Source organism: Rhinopithecus roxellana, chromosome 3 (assembly GCF_007565055.1).
Source record: "Rhinopithecus roxellana isolate Shanxi Qingling chromosome 3, ASM756505v1, whole genome shotgun sequence".
Classification (NCBI taxonomy): domain Eukaryota; kingdom Metazoa; phylum Chordata; class Mammalia; order Primates; family Cercopithecidae; genus Rhinopithecus; species Rhinopithecus roxellana.
Genome location: NC_044551.1, coordinates 109625298 through 109645210, shown reverse-complemented (window position 1 = coordinate 109645210; position 19913 = coordinate 109625298). Strand labels below are relative to the sequence as shown.

At 40.1% G+C, this 19913-nt stretch overlaps 1 protein-coding gene across 2 annotated transcripts in view; it reads right to left on the bottom strand.

Annotated features, from left to right (window-relative positions):
* Positions 1-19913, bottom strand: part of SEMA6A (semaphorin 6A) — a 132829-nt gene that overhangs the window by 47748 nt on the left and 65168 nt on the right. For both annotated transcript variants that reach the window (XM_010379538.2, XM_010379537.2), the window contains exons 2-7: positions 14794-14931; positions 12140-12257; positions 7227-7287; positions 6155-6217; positions 5329-5430; positions 1608-1698 (exon numbers count right to left, since the gene is read on the bottom strand). In XM_010379538.2, the coding sequence (XP_010377840.1) occupies positions 1608-1698; positions 5329-5430; positions 6155-6217; positions 7227-7287; positions 12140-12257; positions 14794-14893 (535 nt within the window). In that variant the 5' untranslated portion in view covers positions 14894-14931. The remainder of the gene's footprint in view (positions 1-1607; positions 1699-5328; positions 5431-6154; positions 6218-7226; positions 7288-12139; positions 12258-14793; positions 14932-19913) is intronic.

The following is a 19913-nucleotide window of genomic DNA, read 5'->3' as shown; positions in this document are numbered from 1 at the left end:
TTTACATTTAAATTATGTTTTTATTTTATTTTATTGAGACAGGATCTCCTTCTGTCACCCAGGTTGGAGTGCAGTGGTGCAATCACAGCTCACTGCAACCTCAACCTCTTGATCTCCATGCCCACCTAATTTTTTTCTTTTTTGTAGAGATGGTGTCTCACTATGTTGCCATCTGGTACTGAACTCCTGGGCTCAAGCGATCTTCCCGTCTTGGCCTCCTACAGTGCTGGGATTACAGGCGTGAGCTACCACTCCTGGACCTACAGTTAAATTTTAATTCTCCCCTGCAGTCCACATTCTCCAAGGTCCCAACTAATGCAGGTTCCAAGTGTCAGTGAGGGCCTCCAGCAGGAGTCATGCACTTGGGAATATGCCCAAGTACTCTCTCCACTTGCCTTGCTCATACCTTACAAATAGGTCTACAAGACTTTGTGTTCTTGACAGAACTGCTTCTCAGTAATACTGTGCTCTCATTTAGGGGGAGAACCTGAGGAACTTGCCCTTCTTAACTTGACAATCTGTCACTGCAGATTCAGGCCCACACATGGATGACACTGAGGGAGAGGTTCAGGAAGCCAGGAACTAATCTTGTTTCATAATCAAAGCCCTAGTGTCCCTCATCCAGCCTGTATGTGCCAGTTTTTAGCTGTTGTGATGGAAATTATAGTTAACTGCTTTATTACAAGCTATAACAATCACTATTATACCAACACTTCGCTTACATCCACCTCCACATACACAGCTGGTAATGAATTCCTAAATAACTTTCTAATTAAGGCACACAATCTCATACACAAAAATCCCACTAAATCTGAAAATGATGGTTGTTTGTGATTTCTTTATATCTTTTGCAGTGGAAAGAAGGGGTAGTGTTGGGGAGTCGAGGTCAGCCTAAGCAATTAGCACCCTCCCCTCAGCCACCATGGTCTTTCAGCCAGAGATGGGCATGTAACCTAATCAGGTCAATGATATTTGAGAAGATGTTTGTTGGAAGCTTGTGGGTATATGGCCTCATTGCTCTGAGAGAGCTTCCAGAGGCTTCCTTTTGTTTCTTTCCCTTTCTTTTCTATATGTGGACAAGAAGACATGTAGCACTAATTGGGGCTGGCAGCCATCCTCTGATTGTGAGAACCGCCAGTCTCATCATGAGGTTGATGCAGAGCATGGGAATAAAAAGCAGCTGCCTCCCGGATGACACTGTTGAGTTGTTGAATCTAGCCAACCCCAAAGTCCATCCTAGCTTGAACAATAAATGCACATCAGTAGGGGGTTTTAAATTTAAATTTTATTTTTTTTTTACATTGGTGGTTTGAGGTGAGATTTTCTATTATTTTAGCCCAAACATTCCCTGATTCATCACGTGTTCAGTGCTACGCTGTTTTCCTTTCCTGAAGGCACAAACGCATGGGTAAGTGTGGCACAGACTTCGTTTGAGAAGCAAAAGTACAATTTTCATACCAATTTCAAACGGAAAGGCATTCTTAATTACAGTATTCACCAGAGAATCAAAGCACAACTGTGACTCCATGAATCCTCTAGAGCAGATTCACAGTGACAGGATGAAACACGCAAAAGCAAATGCGACGAGGAGAAATCAGGTCGCTTACCTGCAAACAGTGCAACGTTGGCATGTTTGGCATCATATGGGCATCTGGCCATTCCGCTGAATTCATCCCCAAATGGTTCCAACGTATCCATCTAAGTGAAATAATCGGATATAATTACAAACAACAACCTTTTCTTTTGCCCTAAACCCTCAGAAATAATGTCCAGGATGTGATAGGCCTTTTTAAATCTGTAACCACTTTGAGATGGACCCTGTTGAAGCCACTATGTATATTTTTAAAACTGTAGTTAAGAATCACATAAAATAGCTGTGTTAAAGACATATTTTTAGAGGAAAGATGGTCAAATCAGACATTCTTTCAAGCAGTGTACTCTTCCACCCAGCACATTTTTTAATCAAAGTCTTTTTCAGATATTTTATACCAACCATGAGCTTTCTGTTGAACTCTGACAGACTTTGTGGTCTGTGGGTCTGGCATGTATTCAAAATGATGCCTTAGCACACAGTGATGCAACGGATATGCCTTTATCCTAAGCTGTGCACGCTCTAATCCTAGCAATAAGGAAACAATAGACAAGGGGTATATGGTTTTCTTTATAATGTAACTAATCCTTAAAAAAAAAAAGTAGCTATAGCTATAGCTGGTCAAAGGCAAGAAGTAGTGAAGTACAAATATATCGGTTTGTGAGGTTGGAAAGGTCCAGAGACAAAAGCCATGGTGAATTCCTCTTTCCAAGAAGTAAAAACTAACCCTTGAAGCAGTCATCAAATCCGAGACTTCACAGCAGCTCCCGGGAAGTTAAACCACTATCGGGTACAGATAATTATACAAAGACCCAGCCTGATTTTTGCAGAAGTTCAAAAGGTTTAGAGAACAGGAGGAAAAAGGCGGGGAGTGCAGTTTTAGATTTATAGTGTGTAGCCTTCAAAGCTCTCCCCCAGATAATCTTGATAATCTAATTTGGAGCTATAACCTTTCTAACACATTCAGCAGAGCAGTGCATGGTAGAGAGGCAGATACTGAAAATTTGTTACTCTCTTGCTTCATGTCGCTCTAATCAACTTGATGCTTGTGTGCTATGATAAGACTTGGGTTTTTCAGTGGAAGGCTGGTCGTTGTTTTCACTTTGAACCTTTGTCCTGATCTGTTGATAAAAAGCACTTAAGAGAGAAGCTGTCATTCTCCCTGCAGCCAAATACATTATGTCCCATATCATCAGCAATGTCACGCTGTGCCCTGAGTCTAAAAATACACTTTTCAGAGCAATGCCAAGAGTTCTTACTACCATTCACAGTGCTAGGCATATTGTTGGGAACTAAGCATAAGCAACATCTCATCTGCGGCTTCTGAGAGGCCTGGGCTCCTGGAGCATGTCTCAGCAGGTGTGGCTAGAACAAGCTAGAGGTGATGGCATTACTATAGGTGTAGAATCGTGGGAAATGGAACATGTACAGGAAGAAAAAGCCAGATGATTCATGGCCTGTATATCACTGTGCCAAGAAAACCTGTAATTTGTCATAAAAGATAGCTTTCCAACTAAGGAATTCCTTGGGATTTGTTAGAAGCATTAATCTTAATGAGTCCTAAATAATGACAAACAGGGATGGAATATTAAGTGGTAAATCAAAGTTGAAGCCTTATCTGCATGCTGTCACTAGCTAGAGTAAATGTTGGGCTAGACTGGCTACCTCTATTATACACTGATAAAATAATTTTTTAATAAAAATTATTAAGTATAAAGATCTTGTCTTTATACTTAAAAACTTGATCTTTTGTTTATAACAGACCTTTATGTACTAATTTTGATTTTTAAAAAATATTGCATTAAAAATCTAACTAATATTACTGAATTTTTTGGTGCTCCCTTCTGTTTTGTGCCTGAGCCACGCGCCTCACTTGCTCCACCCTAATCCTGGCCCTGTTGGTGCCCATTTCCAAGTGTAAGATGGAAGATGAGTATGAGGGTCAAACAGACCCTCACTTCACTGTACATGCCAAGAAAAGACAGGGGGTCTTTCTCGTGAGCTTGCTGGTGTAGATTCCAGCCCATCATTGCTTTTCTCATTCTTCCCACTCCTAGGGTTTCACTTTATGATGATGGAACCTAAATCTATATTTCTCCCCACATCTCTCTCTAAACCAAAGCTTACTGATCCATCTTCTTGCTAGATAGCTCTATTCATGTCCCATAGGCAGTGCTGTTCACAGTGCTTGGCATTCTCATAATGTGCAAAATGGAACCCTTACCTTCACACTCCCCCAACCCCCAACCCCAGTCTCACGGCTCTTCCTTTATTTCCTGTCTGAACTGGTGGCAGCCCCATCCATCTACTCACCAAGAGATGGCCTAGCAGTTATGCTTGAGTCACCGCTCTCTTTTCATCCAGGATAAAGAGAGATTGATAATAATTGCTTATCAATGATTAAATCCTACCGGTTTTTGTCACTTCAGTATTTCCTGAATCTATTCTCTTCCCTTCATCCCTGGGGCCATCTACATCTCCAGCTTTTTTCTGTTAACAATTGTCACTTCACAGTCACACAATTCAGAACCAAATAAGGTTTCTCAAGCTCAACAGGCCATTTCTTACTCCATGCCTTTGTTCATGCTGTTCCCTGCTAACTGGAATGCTTCTCATCCTTCATTTGGCTAACTTCTCCTTACCCTTTAAGACAAAGGTTAGGCATGACCTCATTTAATGCTTCCCAAAAATTAATTAAGCACCTGTTTGGGAGGCACTATGTGAGGTTCTGGAGAAGCACAGATGTGATCCCTGGCCTTGTAGAACCTGTGTTTCTTAAGGGCGGTGGTGTTTGTGTTCCAGGTGTGAGAACAACAGATAGGAAAGTTTGAAGACAGGGGCTCATTTTATGAAGCTTTCCCAGACTCCTCACCTCATGCATGGCAGGAACTTTTGTGTTGTGCTTCCATAATCCATTGTATGATGTCACCATGGCAGCAACCCCATGAAATTGTTTTCTTCTCCCTGCCTGGCTTCCCTAAGAGTTGAGGCCTCCTGTCTGTCTTTACAACCTCAGCGACGGGCCACAGTGGAAAACACAGTACATGTTTCCTTCGAGAAAGGCTGGCAGAAAGATATACAAGGAAAGCTAATAGTGGTGCAGCCAAGACCTCAGATCGCTGCCACCTCTGCTTCCACGCCTGGCAAGGTCCCTGCTCCTTCATCAGTACCTCTATTATAGCTGCATTAAAACAGCTAGATCTACTAACTCTTTAAGACGGCTTTTTTCCCCCTGCTTGCATAAAGCCAAGGTAAGTAAGGCTGTGGTCAAGAAAGCTGAGTGCTCAATGGAATTAAATTCCTGTGTTCTTGTAGGAAAGTCTATAGTTTCAAATGGCATGCTTTTGAGATACCTTTTAGAATAGAAATCACTCACCATATAAGTGTGCTTTTGTGCTCAGAGGTTAGATAGTGGGGTGGGAGGGAGAAAAAATAGAGAGAGGAAATCCACATGGTGTACATGGTAAGTATGTCAGTCTTCTGAACAATAGAGAAAAGGGTCTTACAGAAACTAACTTTGCTAGGCAGGCTCTTTAAAAATGTGTCAATCAATCCTCAACAAACAGGAAGCTTAGAGGCCTGCTCAGGATCACTCATGTGGAGCAATACATTACGTTGAACAAGTGAGAGGAACTCAGGTGGTGTTGAATTACCCCTCTTAGGCTGCTGCAGGTACAGTCACAGTAAATTATGAAATGCCTCCTGGCAGTGTGGTTCTCACCGACAATAGCATTTACCTTATAGTTTCTGCAGGAAGGGTTGAAGGCATTAGTCCCACAGACAAACAACGCATCATCGTTTTTCTTCAGAAGAACTTTAATAAAGTTGTGGCACTCATCCTGAAAAATAATTCAAACTGTTTGTATCGTGTCCATTCAATACAGAAACTGATTCTTCACTGTATGCCATGGTCAGTAAGGTTAAAATGGAGGTGGCTGAGGACTTCTCCCATTAAAAGTTCAAGTTCCTCCTGATATTAACCACAAGATGATGCCGATATCAACGATTACTTTTTCAACAGTAAATAAAAACAAGGCATAGAATGGAAGAGTGTGTGTTTACTTTATGTCACAAAAGGAAGGCAAGCTTGGAAATGCCAACGTCCCATCATATTAATTTTAATGCCAGATGCTCCAGTGTTCCCTGATGTACAAAGCTGCTGGCTGAAGTGTGTTTTTATGTTGTCATATGACCAAAGGCAGAAAACCCCGCATGTCTGCGGCAGCCTTTTATGAGCTCTTCCACAGACTCCCTGTGGGCCTTGGACTGCAGAGGTGGGCATCGGAGTGCACTCGGAAGACTCTGTGCAGCCGGCTTTGTGTCCATAATCCTGTGTGTGCCTAAGTTGTTCATGATGCAGGCCTAGCAGCTGTTGTAATGTTTCATCACATTAAAAGCAAACTATTTTTGCAAATTAAAGCCTTCAATAAGTTGATGAAAAAAGCAATTACTGAGGGAAAAGGGTAAAAGAACAATCCATTCTACATCACGGTCTATGGCTGGATATGACAGTCAAAAACTTAACCCAAAGTGGCAGCTGCAGGAGAAATGAAAATTGCCTACCTTATGTTTTCCCTTCATTCTGCAAGTGTCTACATCAGCCTGTCTAGATTTCCATGTCAGTTTCTGCAGGGATCAAGAAAGAAATCAGTTAGAGCCCAGAGGTTGTTGCATTTGATTTTAGAAGTAAGAGTTCCCTTGGGGAGACTAAAGCCTGAACATATATTTATTGAAAGCTTTCTGCACCCTTTCTCCATGATTAATTCACCATAACAACAAAAGATTCCAGATGAAAACGTTCGTTTAATTTTGAACTCCTATCAATTCATTAGACCACAAAATGATCTTCTTCTGTTTGAGATAAAGATGAAGGAGAAAGGAAAGAATAAACAACAGTGTGAAAATTTTACATAAACTATCCAAATTAATTTGCCAAATTATGCTCATTTTGATAAAATATGTGTCCTTGCCCTTTCCTTTCAGTTGATAAATCAATTTTTATAAAGAAGGCTTTTTTCTGAAAATATGGAAGTCATTTTCTTAAACATAAAGAGGACATTGACTCTAGGTGGACAAAGATTTAATTCAGGTTATACTCCTTCACATAGATTAATGGACTGAAGGGATCTTCTACTCCTATGGTACAGGTTTTATGAAGTAAAATATCCCCATGTGGAGTTATGAGGAAAGCTTAGCTTATACTTTATGTCTGTCTTAAATGGGTAACAATCAAGTTCCTGAACCACAACAGTCAAATCAAACTTAATACTGCAAGACATGGAAATTAACATTGAAACCTTTGTAGAACACATTTGTGGAACAAAATTTTACTTATGGAAACTGATATTTTATTGGACAAATGAGGCAATATTTTTATAAAAGAAATGTAGAAATTACCTAAAACTTCAAAATGTATATGTACACATATATTTGATGAATAAAATATGAAGTACATAACTGTTTCTGAACATGGATTAAATCGTAACCTATTCCCCAATTAGGATTTCACAAAATGCATGTTGGTCTCTCTAAGTTATGATTAGCTACATCATCTTAATGCACTTAAAATACATATTCTGTTCAAGAACTATCCAAAGGTCCTTCATTTTACAAATATGGCGTTAAAACAACTTACTTTGCTACAATAAATTTCTTCCGTGTGTGATGTGTCTATATCAACAGTATAAATATGGTCCCTATAGGCAAAGAAAAATTAATACAAGGTCAAACACAGAGTCAAAACAGTTCATTTTCTGCTTAATGAGTTATGTCTTATCAGGGCAGATAAGCCCATATCCATGTTCTTAAAAAAACATGATATCCACATGCAAGAAGAAAAGAGCGCAGCCTTCAAGTGATGTCTCCGGATCTCATTTAGCACCTTCTGATAAATCATGGCATTGTGCTCCAAGGGACACCTTTTATGAAAACTTTCCTGTATTAACTCTTCTCTCTGACACTAGATCTATAACATCTGCATATATGTAGCTCAGAAGGGGGGGCTCTGAAAGTTAAACTGGCCCCAAATCTAGAAAACAGATGGGTTCGTGCGCCCTTTCATTATCTTCAAATACACGTACCAAATACTTGGTATTCAACATGCCACATTTGTTCATCAAGAGGGCTAACAAAAAACTGATCTCCATCTCCATCTTTCTTTTGAAAATATATTTCCATCTTAACTTTGATTATTTGATCGACGGGATGGATGACGATAAAGGTAAAATTATTTCCAGAAGCCACTCTTTTCCTCATAATGATGGTCAATTAAAGTCTAAAATGTACTTAAGCTAAAGTTTACATTTCTTGCTTCTGTTCACCTTCCTGTTTTGCTGAGAATTGGGTTGTCTTTACAATTTGCTGCCAATCTAGCCTTGGAAGGGGAGAAAGAGAATCAGCAGCTCAGGTGTGGGGCTATATTTAAACATCCCCTTCTGTGTGAGCTGAGTACAAGGGCGTTTTTGTCTGGAATTCGTAAGAAAGAAAAGAACTACATTCAACAGAGGAGATGGGGGCTAGTGAGGGAAAGCAAAACAGCTCATTTTCCCTTGAAATAACATTGACTTTTTCTAAAATGCAGGAAGTCCTGGGGCTGGAAAATTACCCACAGCTTTAAACCAGGACCTCAAGTCTTCTATGCAGACTTTTAAGCCACCTCGTTAGTTAAAAGAAAGAGTGGGGAGCTGATAAGAAAGGAATTATTTGCAGGATTCACATATATATATATATATATATATATATATATATATATATATATATATATTTTTTTTTTTTTTTCAGTTCTTGGAAAATCTGTTTGATTCTTGTTTTAGAAAAGCACAACACAGAAAAATAACAGGCCATCTCACATGAAAATAAAAGGAGCAGGAAGGGCAGTTGGCTTAGAAAATTCCCTTGCCTGCTACTGTGAGTGTGCATGGGGTGAGAGGGGGAAGGGCATGGTAAGGGGTGGAGGAGTAGGGGCCTGTTTTGTAAATTGCTGAATAGGGAAGTTTCTTCAGACTTCAGTAGGCTGCCAGAATTGCCATGCCCTTTAATTTCAAGGCAGTTTTATTGCATGTTTATTACTTGTTTGACTTGATTGGTGGTGCTGTGGTCAGACTCATTATTGGAATGGAATTGCCTATTACTTTGGTATCAGGTTTGAGATGACTTGAGGCTTTTCCTTGCCTGCCTCCCCTCAAAACTGAAGTCGGAGCTGAACACACGAATTGTAAATGAACAACTGATTAATATGCATTGGCAGCTCCTCAGAAAGCTCTCAGATTGCCCCCTTTTGGCATGGCCTGTTTATGTTAATTAGCAGTTTAGAGATTAAAAAAGAAGAGGAATTTACAAAGTGGATAATAATAAAGCAGAATTGAAAGGGGTTCTTGCCACCAACACTCACTCAGTCCCCTGGGTTCTGGAGGGGACTTGGCTTGCGATTGCTGACACCAATTGTCTAGAAGAACTGGGAAGCCTTTTAAACATAGAATTCTGTGAATGAAATCTTCTTTTGGACAATGACAATCTTCTTCAATATCCAAAAGCTCACATGGCCCTAGCAAACAAAAATGGTGCTTTATGGTAAACCACAGACCATGGTCAGGGGTCATTCCCAACCATCTTAGTGTGCATCCCAGGTCTCATACACTGTTCTTCCTGAATTCAGTTATTTGAACATAAACTGACTTAATCCTAGGACTTCCTCTTTCCCCTCCAGCAAGCACCACTGAATTGTGTTGCCATGGCTTGAACCTGGGCGGCGGGGGGCGGGGGGAGGGATTTAGCTTTAAATCATGTTATTTGCTGCCTAGAAACTTGGATCTCTCAGAGCAATGTTGGGAAGTGTAACATTAAAGTGAATTAAAGTTGGAAGCGTAAAAATAAAGTGTAAAATTAAAAGGAGAGAAGAGGCCCTAAATATGGTGGGCATGGAATCCCTTCAAGAATTTGTCTAAGGGTGTGTGTTGAGAGGAAGTGGCTGCGTATGGTGTGAAAACCAATATGTCAGTGCTACAGTGATATAAACTTGACCTCTAATCAAAGATGAGTTTATTTAATAGTTTCAAAAATATTAGTGTGTTTCTTCTTTTTATCCTTCTATTTCTTCTTTCCCTTACCTTCCTTGGGGTGAGGAGTTAGAATAAAACTGTCTTGGTTTTAATGAGCTAGAATAAAGGTCACTTTTAAGTCTGCATAGGACCTTGCTCCTAACACTCGTGTAGCCCTGGAACCTGTGGTCCACGCGCTGCTAAATCATTGAGTACAAGGGCAGTCTGTTATACCATTTTTTCCCCCGGAGACTCAATTGGAAAGTGAACAATTCACAAGAGATTCTTAAGTCAACCTATTTCTCACAGATTCAATGTTTTATCATTTGTTTTGATCAGCCCTTGAGTACTAATGTCATTTTCCAACCCTATTATGTTTAGGAAAATAAAAATGACATTTAAGAAGGAGCTGGTATTCTATCAGAGAGGTGACTACTGAGCATCTTATGGAAAGGCTTTATAATGACTACTCATAATGACCATGTTCTTGGGCAACAGCTATTACAAGGGTATTCTCAGGACAAACAGTACCAGCTCTATTCCTCAGTATGCAGCAAAGTACAGGGAATGGCAGCATGGACTCTAGAGCAAGACCATCCTGGTTCAAATCCTGCTTCTGTCATTTTGGCCCCATCATTTCACCTATCTGTCCCTTGGATTCCTCCTATAAGACATGGGAATAATAACAGCTCCTTCTTATAGGGTTGTTTCCAGGATTGGATGAATTGACATTCATAAATAATCTACAGCTATGTTTGTTAATTGTATGTGCACAGCATACTAGTTGTATATACTGTATAAGTATTTGTAAAGTAAAACTTTAGAAAAGTATTTGGACATTGCTTCCTGTAGCCAAGTTGGGGGCAGTTTCAGGACGTTTTAGTCTAGCCGTTTTTTTTGTTTTGTTTTGTTTTTAACTTTATGTTGCACAGCTTGTCACCTCAGAACATCTAAGTGCTTTAGAAGAATCAACCACTGTTATTTACTTGTTCTTTCCTTATGCCAGATAGAAACGATCTCCATTTCTAGGCCGGGCATGGTGGCTCACACCTGCAATTCCAGCACTTTGAGAGGTCGAGGTGGGTGGACCACTTGAAGGTCAGGAGTTCGAGACTAGCCTGGTCAACATGGTGGAACGCCATCTCTACTAAAAATACAAAAATTAGCTGGGCATGGTGGTGGGTGCCTGTAGTCCCAGCTACTCAGGAGCCTGAGGCAGGAGAATTGCTTTAACACTGGTGAGGAGGAGGAAGTTGCAGTGAGCTGAGATCGTGCCACTGCACTCCAGCCTGGACAATGGGAGTGAAATGCTGTCTCAAAAAAAGCATAATCTCCATTTCTTCTCCCTAGTGTGAAATGATTAAACAGTGTAGAGCCAAGAAAGACCACAGGGAACACTACAAGATAGTGCTCCATATTGCTGTTCATTTGGAATTATTTTGAATAGCTACACACTCCCAAAATGGAGGATCATATATTGTTGGACTCCTTAGGGACTTCATTAAGGTAATCAAATACAACATCTCATTTGGCAGAGGATACTTATGGATGGCCACAGAAGTTGTGGTCCGGCTAAATTAAGGGCAGAATTATAACAAAAGCCTAAATTTCTGTGATCCCTGTTTGAGCCGTATTCTTACCATGCCATTCAGCCTTAAGACGTCAGTCTGTCTGTCTAAATAACATTTCCCCAATGGATGAATATTTTTTTTACTAAAACCAAATAAAAACCTTCTGAAATATATATTATGCTTTCTTTGGTTGTCATTGCTGTTCTTTCAAAGTGATGATATGTATTATGAATGATATATATGATAACTGCAAAAAATATAAATAGGTTTAATGCACACACCTACATTTACACTATATAATACATGTTTACACATTCTACTTAATTTAACAAATAAGTATTAGGCCAGATGAGGTGGCTCAGGCCTGTAATCCCAGCACTTCGGGAGGCCAAGGTGGGTGAATCACCTGAGGTCAGGAGTTCAAGACCAGCCTGACCAACATAGTGAAACCCTGTCTCTACTAAAAATACCAAATTAGCCAGGCATGATGGTGCCTGCCTGTTATTCCAGCTACTTGGGAGGCTGAGGCAAAAGAATTGCTTGAACTCACGAGAGGGAGGTTTCGGTGAGCTGTGATTGTGCCATTGCACTCCAGCCTGGGCAATAAGAGCGAAAACTCCATCTCAAACAAACAAAGTATTGAGGAGCAGAGCATTCTAATGGGTGCTTGAATAAATATTTGCATATATGTTCAAGATAAACAGTGGATTATTTGAGTGTAAGTGCCCAAATATGCTATTATTTCTATTTAAATCCACATAGGGTTAAACAGACACAGACAGTTTTGAAATAATGATTGCTTGACAAATTACAGGAGCCTTTAAATTAAATAACACTCTATTTAGAAACCTCAAGATCTCAAAAATAATGCAGAGCTGGTAAATTTAGGACCTTGGGCTTTTGGACACTCTGAAGGCAGACAAGGGGAAAGGGCCCCATACCTAGCAGCAATGTAGAGGGTTCCGTTCATGATCATAATCATCTGGATGTCCAGCCTGTGCCTCTGTGTGGTGTTCCGTCCTGGCTTGTGGCCCACAAACACCGGATACTGTTTTGTATCTGTGAAAAGAGGAGATGGCGCAAGAAAGGAGAAACAAATCAAGCCAGGAATTGACAGGGTAGGGAGGGGAGGGAAACAGGCCACAAAAGAAAGCCGTGTTTAAGTCAGACCATGCCACCATTTTCCATTTCCATATGAGTCTGTTATTTTAGGAAATATGATAGAAGAGTGCTCTTTAAGGTTCATCAAGTTAGTTTCATTTCTAGATGATAATAAGCCTGGATTTATATTTCTAAGTGTCACAATTTTTGATTTGTCTCTCTTTCTCAGGGCTCAACTTGCTAGCGAACGCTGTGCATGAAGGTGCTCTTTTCTTCCACAGTTTTCTTTTCATCTTCTGTAGAGCTAAGCCTGAGGGGCAGTCTGCCAAAGATCTTGTCTCGGGACAAAACTATTTCAAAGCAGCCTTCCCATCAATCACCACAAATGCAATGTGGTCTGGAGGCGAGAGCCCTTGTCCAGGAGCCAGAAGAAAAATACAGTCTCCACAGGCGTCCAGTTGGAATAATCCACTATTGAAGGCAGCCCTGCGAGGTTGGTTGGCATTCTAGGAACTGTGGGAAGTTCACTCTTGAGTTAAGCAGTTGGCTAACAATTTCACAGAAATGTGGGCTTTGACAGGACAGGGTCAAACTGAGTGTAGCCAGTCAGGTGATCTGAAATTTTCCCTGACTTGGTGAGTCAATGAGCATATTTCTCTTTTCCTATAGTTCTCTTTGTCTGAGAGTGGGCAATTTGGATTCAGATCTGACCTTTAAAAATACCTACATCTCAACATCTCTGCCTTTACACTTACAATCTTGAGAGCACTGGTGAGCCTCCAGAGAAACTCAGGAGGAAAGAAAGATGAGCCACATTTAAAAGGCACTTGTTTTCTGGAGAGGGGTGGGGGTGTAAATAATGACTAGAACCATTCACAGATTTATGCTCAGACCCTCACTTCACACCCTTGTAGTATCTGACCATTACTCACAATGGGTATCTTATCAGGGGTCTTACTATATTTTATTCACAAGAGAGCTTGGTATAAGACAATCTTGTGCTTTCCCTTCCACTGCTTTGAAATTTCATGTACCCATTCATTAAGGAGATTGCTAAAACAGTTCAAATGTCTCCAAGATCATGGATTTGAGTGACCACAGAGGGGTGGTTGATAGCAACCCATTTCGGCTGGAGTCCCTTCTTTTTTTTTTTTTTTTTTTTTGAGATGGAGTCTCGCTCTGTCACCAGGCTGGAGTGCAGTGGTGTGATCTCGGCTCACTATAATCTCCACCTCCCGGGTTCAAGCGATTCTGCTGCCTCGGCCTCCTGAGTAGCTGGGACTACAGGCACACACCACCATGCCCATCTAATTTTTTTTTTTTTCGTATTTTAGTAGAGACAGGGTTTCACCATGTTAGCCAGGATGGTCTCCATCTCCTGACCTCATGATCCGCCCACCTCGGCCTCCCAAAGTGCTGGGATGACAGGCATGAGCCACCACACCTGGCCCCGGAGTCCCTTCTATACTTAGGCATCCAAGACAGAAATCTTACCTCAAATGGAAATAAATAAATGTTTATTAAGTTTAGAACCTTGAGTTAGGTGGACTCTGCCATTTCAGGAGTGATGACCTTGAACTACACATTTGTTCTTAATAATGCCCTTTGACTTTGGACTTTCTAATTGTTTTGTGTGTCAGTTTTGCTACCTCATTTTCTTCCACCCCAGAAGGAACAGCTGAACACTGGGCATATGTGGATCTCCTTAGTATCCCTTCTGAATGTTAGACACCTTTCTATGGCTCACTCCGTGTTTGTTTTGGGGTGATTACTATGAAAAGAGATATTTAGAAAAAAATGCTCTCTTACATTTTTATTGTAATAAAATACTTAAGTCTTTTGAAGGGCATGAAAAAAAAGTGGTAAATTGAATGTTCCATGCAACACATAGGCAGGACTCTCCTCTTTTGAGGAGACATCTGAATTCTTAATCATGTCAGTATCTACTCCTGACGATGAAGCAGAGACCAAAGGAAAGTTACAAACAGTTAAAATGGGTCCTCTATGAATTCAAAATTACTCTTTACCCAAGTCTATTAACCATGTAACTTCTAAGTCCAAAAAATAATAATAATTTTCTCTGAAGTACTCCAAAATGGTCATTGTTTTTTGTTCATATTTTGCAACAATCCCTATATATGAAGTGTATGTAAAGGTGAGTAACATAATACTGCCAATACCCAGATCACAGTGATATTCTCCCACAGGTTGATTTTAAGACATGAACACCATGGCCTTCATGTAGTAGCTGAGACTCCATCAGGGTTACAAGGGACGTTTCAAATCCTCACACATGTCCCCACAACAACATCTGATGGAGTTATAGAAAAGTCATCCTATCAATTTGACTAGACTTGAATTATCCACCTTTGCCACGTACAGAGGTCTAAGAAGTCACCTTTTCTATTTCATTTTTCATTTTTATTTTTGGCTAGTCCGATTCAGGCTAAAATGTTCTCAAAGGGAGACAGTGAGTGAGACCATGGGTACTTACAGTTGCCATGCGAAATACTGATTGGCTCAGAATCTTCTGGGAAACCAGCCCCAGCAAAGGGTAGCAGTGTGAAATATAGCAGCAAGGCTTCTGACCTCATAGTAGTTCAGCGGGGAGACTTTATTTCTCTACTTCACCCTGCCAAAAAGTGAAGAACAGATTTTTTTTTCCAAGTCAGCTTTGTTCAATGCCATAAAATGAAATACCCTTAAAGATAAATTCAAGAGGAAAAAAAAGCTTCTGCTTTACATCTTCTACATGGTGAATTCGCTGATTTTTGTGTTTGGAACTTGTACCCGTTACCTACTGTTACCTCTTTCCCCATGCATCTGAGCCCTTTTGCAAAGTTTCTCCAATATGGTACAAAGAGCTTTAGTTCCTTTATCCTGAGCCATCTTTAGGCTTTTATAGATGGCTATTGCACAATCATGAAACTCTGCATTCAAAATCACTCAGAAATTTGAGGTGATTGCCAATATCAACAAATAGGAGATTTCTGATATTAATCTAGATTTTTCAATTTCTTTGTAAAAATCAAAATACCTGCCATACTGCCCTAAATGACAGTTTCCTTAGGCACCACACCTCCACTTCCAACACACAGGTACAGACATGCACACGCACACACATACACACATCTATAACTCGTCCTCTTTACTGATTTCCATTACCTGCTTGACCCCTTCATTGAGATATTCACCCCTGACTCATGTCATTCTACAGTGACTTAGACATAAATAAATAAAATCACACAATCTATATTTAAAGAGAAGTAGGCAGATCCTTTCACACTCTAAAGATTACTACAAGGAGAATCTGAAACCGCATTCTGAAACGGTATTGCTGATTTAAAAAGTCGTATCTCTGCATATTTTAGTCTCAATACTTCCTTGCAGTGAAATAGTAGTGAATAAAAATGTCAGATATACTGTTCTACCCATCTGTATTTTCTTGATGAAGCTCTTTATGTGCAGAAAAATTCTCCTAAATCTTGGAAACAAAAACAATCCCATGTGGGACTGCTGGATACAGTGAAAAAAAAAAAAAAAGACTCATAATATGGTAAATATCACTTAATTATCAGGCATATTGCAAATAAGCATTGATCTATCATGAAAATTAATGTAAAATGAGGGTATCTTTTCATCTTTCCAGAGCAGTAAACTCTTTGAAGTAGCCTGCCAAAGATTATCTTTTTTGAACAAAGCTATTTTACAGTAATCCATCAATCATTTAAGATTTGTGTGTAGAAATGTCAAACTTAGTAACCTAGATGTCTTTGAAAGTTAATTTGGCAAACAAACTGCTAACTTAACGCTTTTTGGAACACCCCATTTTGATTACATACCTATGTCTCTTCTCTTCATGCCAAAAAAGTATTAATCAGTCCCAAGTGTTGCACTGTAACTTATAATTTCACAGGCACAGCTAGGTCTTAAGCATTTCTTCAATTGAAAGGTGCACATTAATTAATTTGCTTTATCTTGAAAATCAAAGAGGGAGAGAGATCGAGAGAAAAGCCTAAACAGTTCCATATCTCCATCTCTGATGTGTAGATTAAAATTAAACTTTAAATGATTACTTGTTCATAAGGGTGAACCATTACGAAGAGACATAAACATGTATTTATTAGACAGGTGAGAAGCAAGAGTCTATTCATTCATTTATTTGCCAGTTCTTCCTATCCTAGAGAATCTGAACTCAAAGGAAAGAAGCTCTGAAGTGCCCTGATATGCTTCTCATGGCTCCTGTTCAGTTCAGTATTAAGGGGGAGAAATAAATCACAAAAGTAAGTAAAACATAAACAAGACACCAGTCAGCTGTTAGATTTTAGGAGAGAAAGCATCTGGCGGGAGGGGGAGGGGGCAGGGAGAACTGGCAACTTTTACCAGGAGCTCAAGAATAGTATTATACAGAAGCATATTGCCTCAGAGAATTTGTAGCATATAATGGAAGAAAAGAGGAAACTCAAAAGTCTGATTCTCATTCCTTTAGAAATGTTTAGAGATGTATGTATGCTTTTAAGGCTTAATTTTTCTTGACATGACAAATGAGTCTCCATCCTTCAACAACTGCATTCATTTTGGTGCAAATGTCCTACAAGCTAACAAGACAATGTCCTGCTACTTTATTATATCCCCCAATTTTAATTTTTTCCATCTTAAGATTGCATGTGTCAAATGTGAAATTGTCAACCCCAGAAGCTGGCAGGAAGAGCAGTGCATGCAGAAGAAATCTATTATGCAAGTCAATGGCTATTCTGGCTATCCCTGCAGCCAGCATCATGGCTGAGATATGTCATTTAAATACCTCCAGGTTTACAGCAGGGCTCTCTGCCAGGAAAAATAGCTGTTTTATATGTCTTTCTATCATTATATCATCAGGTAGTTAACATGTACATCATACGGGTGAAAGTGCTCTGAAAGTATTGGTTCATCTCGGTCAGTCCACGTGAACACTAAAATTTTCTTCAGTTGAAGTTTTGATGTATTATTCCCTTTCTACTCAATTTTGGGCCCTAACCCTTGTAAATATGTAGACAATAAATTTTCTTGTTGAAATGATTACTTTGCGGAGGGATCCCAATTCCATAACATTGTCATTTCTCATCCAAAGAACACAGGCTTGGGTCTGTTTCCTAAGATCACGCAATACAGACTTACACCAGCCCAGGAGAACAAAAACAAGAACTTAACACTGAGTTTATAAACCTCGAGTGAGCTGTGTTGCTGCAATTTAAGAGGCTGTTTAAGTCACTTTCAAAACTTTGAAAAGTGCTACCCACATGCAGCATATTTATAGGTATCTGCAAACATTTGTCTATTTCCCTGTCTGTGACTGTGCTTGTATAGGCTAAATATAACTTAGACTTAAGCAGCTATTCAGAAAATTAGATAAAGGAGGACTGTCAATATAAGGATTCTAAATAAAAGCATTTACTTCATAAGTAAGCCTATTATATCTCAATTTTCCATCTACTTGTCTCAGCCTTTCACTCTTCTTAGCCTGAAGTGAAATGGCTTTTGTAAAACATACCACTACTGCAAAGTTATAATCCTAATTTGCCCCAAACCCCCAAATTCACAGAAAACCTTAAGAACATTCTTCATTTTAATAGCATCTGCTTAGTGAATTTATCAGGTCTATTTAGGTTCATCTGAAATTAATTTGTATTGACTATCTACACCCAAACAAAAAATTTTTTCACAATAATTTTTCCCTACAGTTTTTAAGCCCAAATTGGGTCACAGAACTGTGATGTACAAATGGTGTTGTGATTATTGGTTGCCATGAGCCAGATGAACCATGCAGAATGCTAATTGGCCAGGAAACTAGCTTTCAGGTATTCCAGATTGAAGACGAAACAAAGGAGACCAAAAGAAGGACTGTCTGAAAACCCGGCGAATGCATTCATGTTGATAATTTTTTTTAAATAATAAATTCTTTTCAATTACTAGGGCTTCCATTTATGCACAAGGCTACCTCCCACACCCTTGATGTACAGCGGGTCATTGTGTCAGCCAAGCGTGAAGCAAAAGGGATGGCAGTGGAGCTGGAAATGATTACAAAGTCAGAGAATGAGTCCATCAATTGCCACATCTTACTTCTAATGAGTCAGTTTAATAAGCCACGAGGACTGGGAAGCCATGACAAGTGGACCCAGCCAGAGTACCACTCAGGCTAACCCCTGACTCTAGTTCTAATCCTCTGGCCAACTATCCTCCAAATTCTGCCCTGGAAAATTCTATGGGGGCTCACAAACTTGTAGTACCTGGCAGAAACTGACTCACAGAGAAGAAAAAACCTAAATTAGCAACATTGAGGGAAAAATAGGAGATTTAATAAACAACTCCAGATTTCTGACTTCTTTAAAAAAATCAGAGGTCGGGCTTTGCTAGTCCAAGTCTCCACCTGACAAAACTCTGGAGTTGAGCATTGGCTGTCCCAAATAGGGCTCTCTGCAGTTGGAAACATTCCCAGCCCTTCCCAATCTCTTAGGAGGCCTTTCTTCCCCATTCACCTCATCTGCCTGCTCTTGAAGGCTCAGAGGGAACCTTTATGCTACCCAGGTACAGGACATCAACGCTGCAGTTTGAGGTATTCTGTTTCTCTTGACCATCATCTGCAAGTGGCTGAGCAGCCTTAGCAAGTGGCCCATGAGGAACCCACTGTCTATACACACAAATTAATGAACATTGCTTGTTTTAGAGACCTGGTTGGGCTGCCCCACAAACTGTCCACATGTCCAGCTGCAGCAAACGATGCATAAATGCTTGGTGCATCAAACTGCATGGAGGCCTTGACTGTGCGAATACAATTTGTGTCCTATTTGGTACACGTGGCAGCATCTTCCAGAATGTTGGCACACAGGGAACATTTTAATAATAAGGGATAGTGATGTGAAAAATAATATATCTGGAAACTTGCAAATACAAAATGCTCTTAACAACTCCAAGTGTGGGCTTGAAATAAAGAGGAAATGATAATAGTGGCACTATTTTTCCATGAGGAAAGTCACTTACTACCATGTCTCAGTAATTCTTTTAAAAAGCTCATTTTCTAATATCATATGAAGTTTTAAAGATAACCAACAATTCCTGCTGTCATTAACAGAAGGAAGGGCACATTAATAGCATTGACCGGCCGGGCGCAGTGGCTCAAGCCTGTAATCCCAGCACTTTGGGAGGCCGAGACGGGCGAATCACGAGGTCAGGAGATCGAGACCATCCTGGCTAACACGGTGAAACCCCGTCTCTACTAAAAATACAAAAAACAAGCCAGGCAAGGTGGCGGGCGCCTGTAGTCCCAGCTACTCGGGAGGCTGAGGCAGGAGAATGGCGTAAACCCAGGAGGTGGAGCTTGCAGTGAGCTGAGATCCGGCCACTGCACTCCAGCCTGGGCCATAGAGCAAGACTCCGTCTCAAAAAAAAAAAAAAAAAAAAAAAAAAAATAGCATTGACCGTTTCCTCACCTGTAAAAGGAAAGGATATGAAATGTAATGGTCTATAAGATTCCTCTGGCTCTGTGATCGCACTGTTCTAAGTGATTCTGCCTCAGTGAAGAAGGGTGTCTCTCAGTGTGTGTGTGTGTGTGTGTGTGTGTGTGTGTGTGTGTGTGTG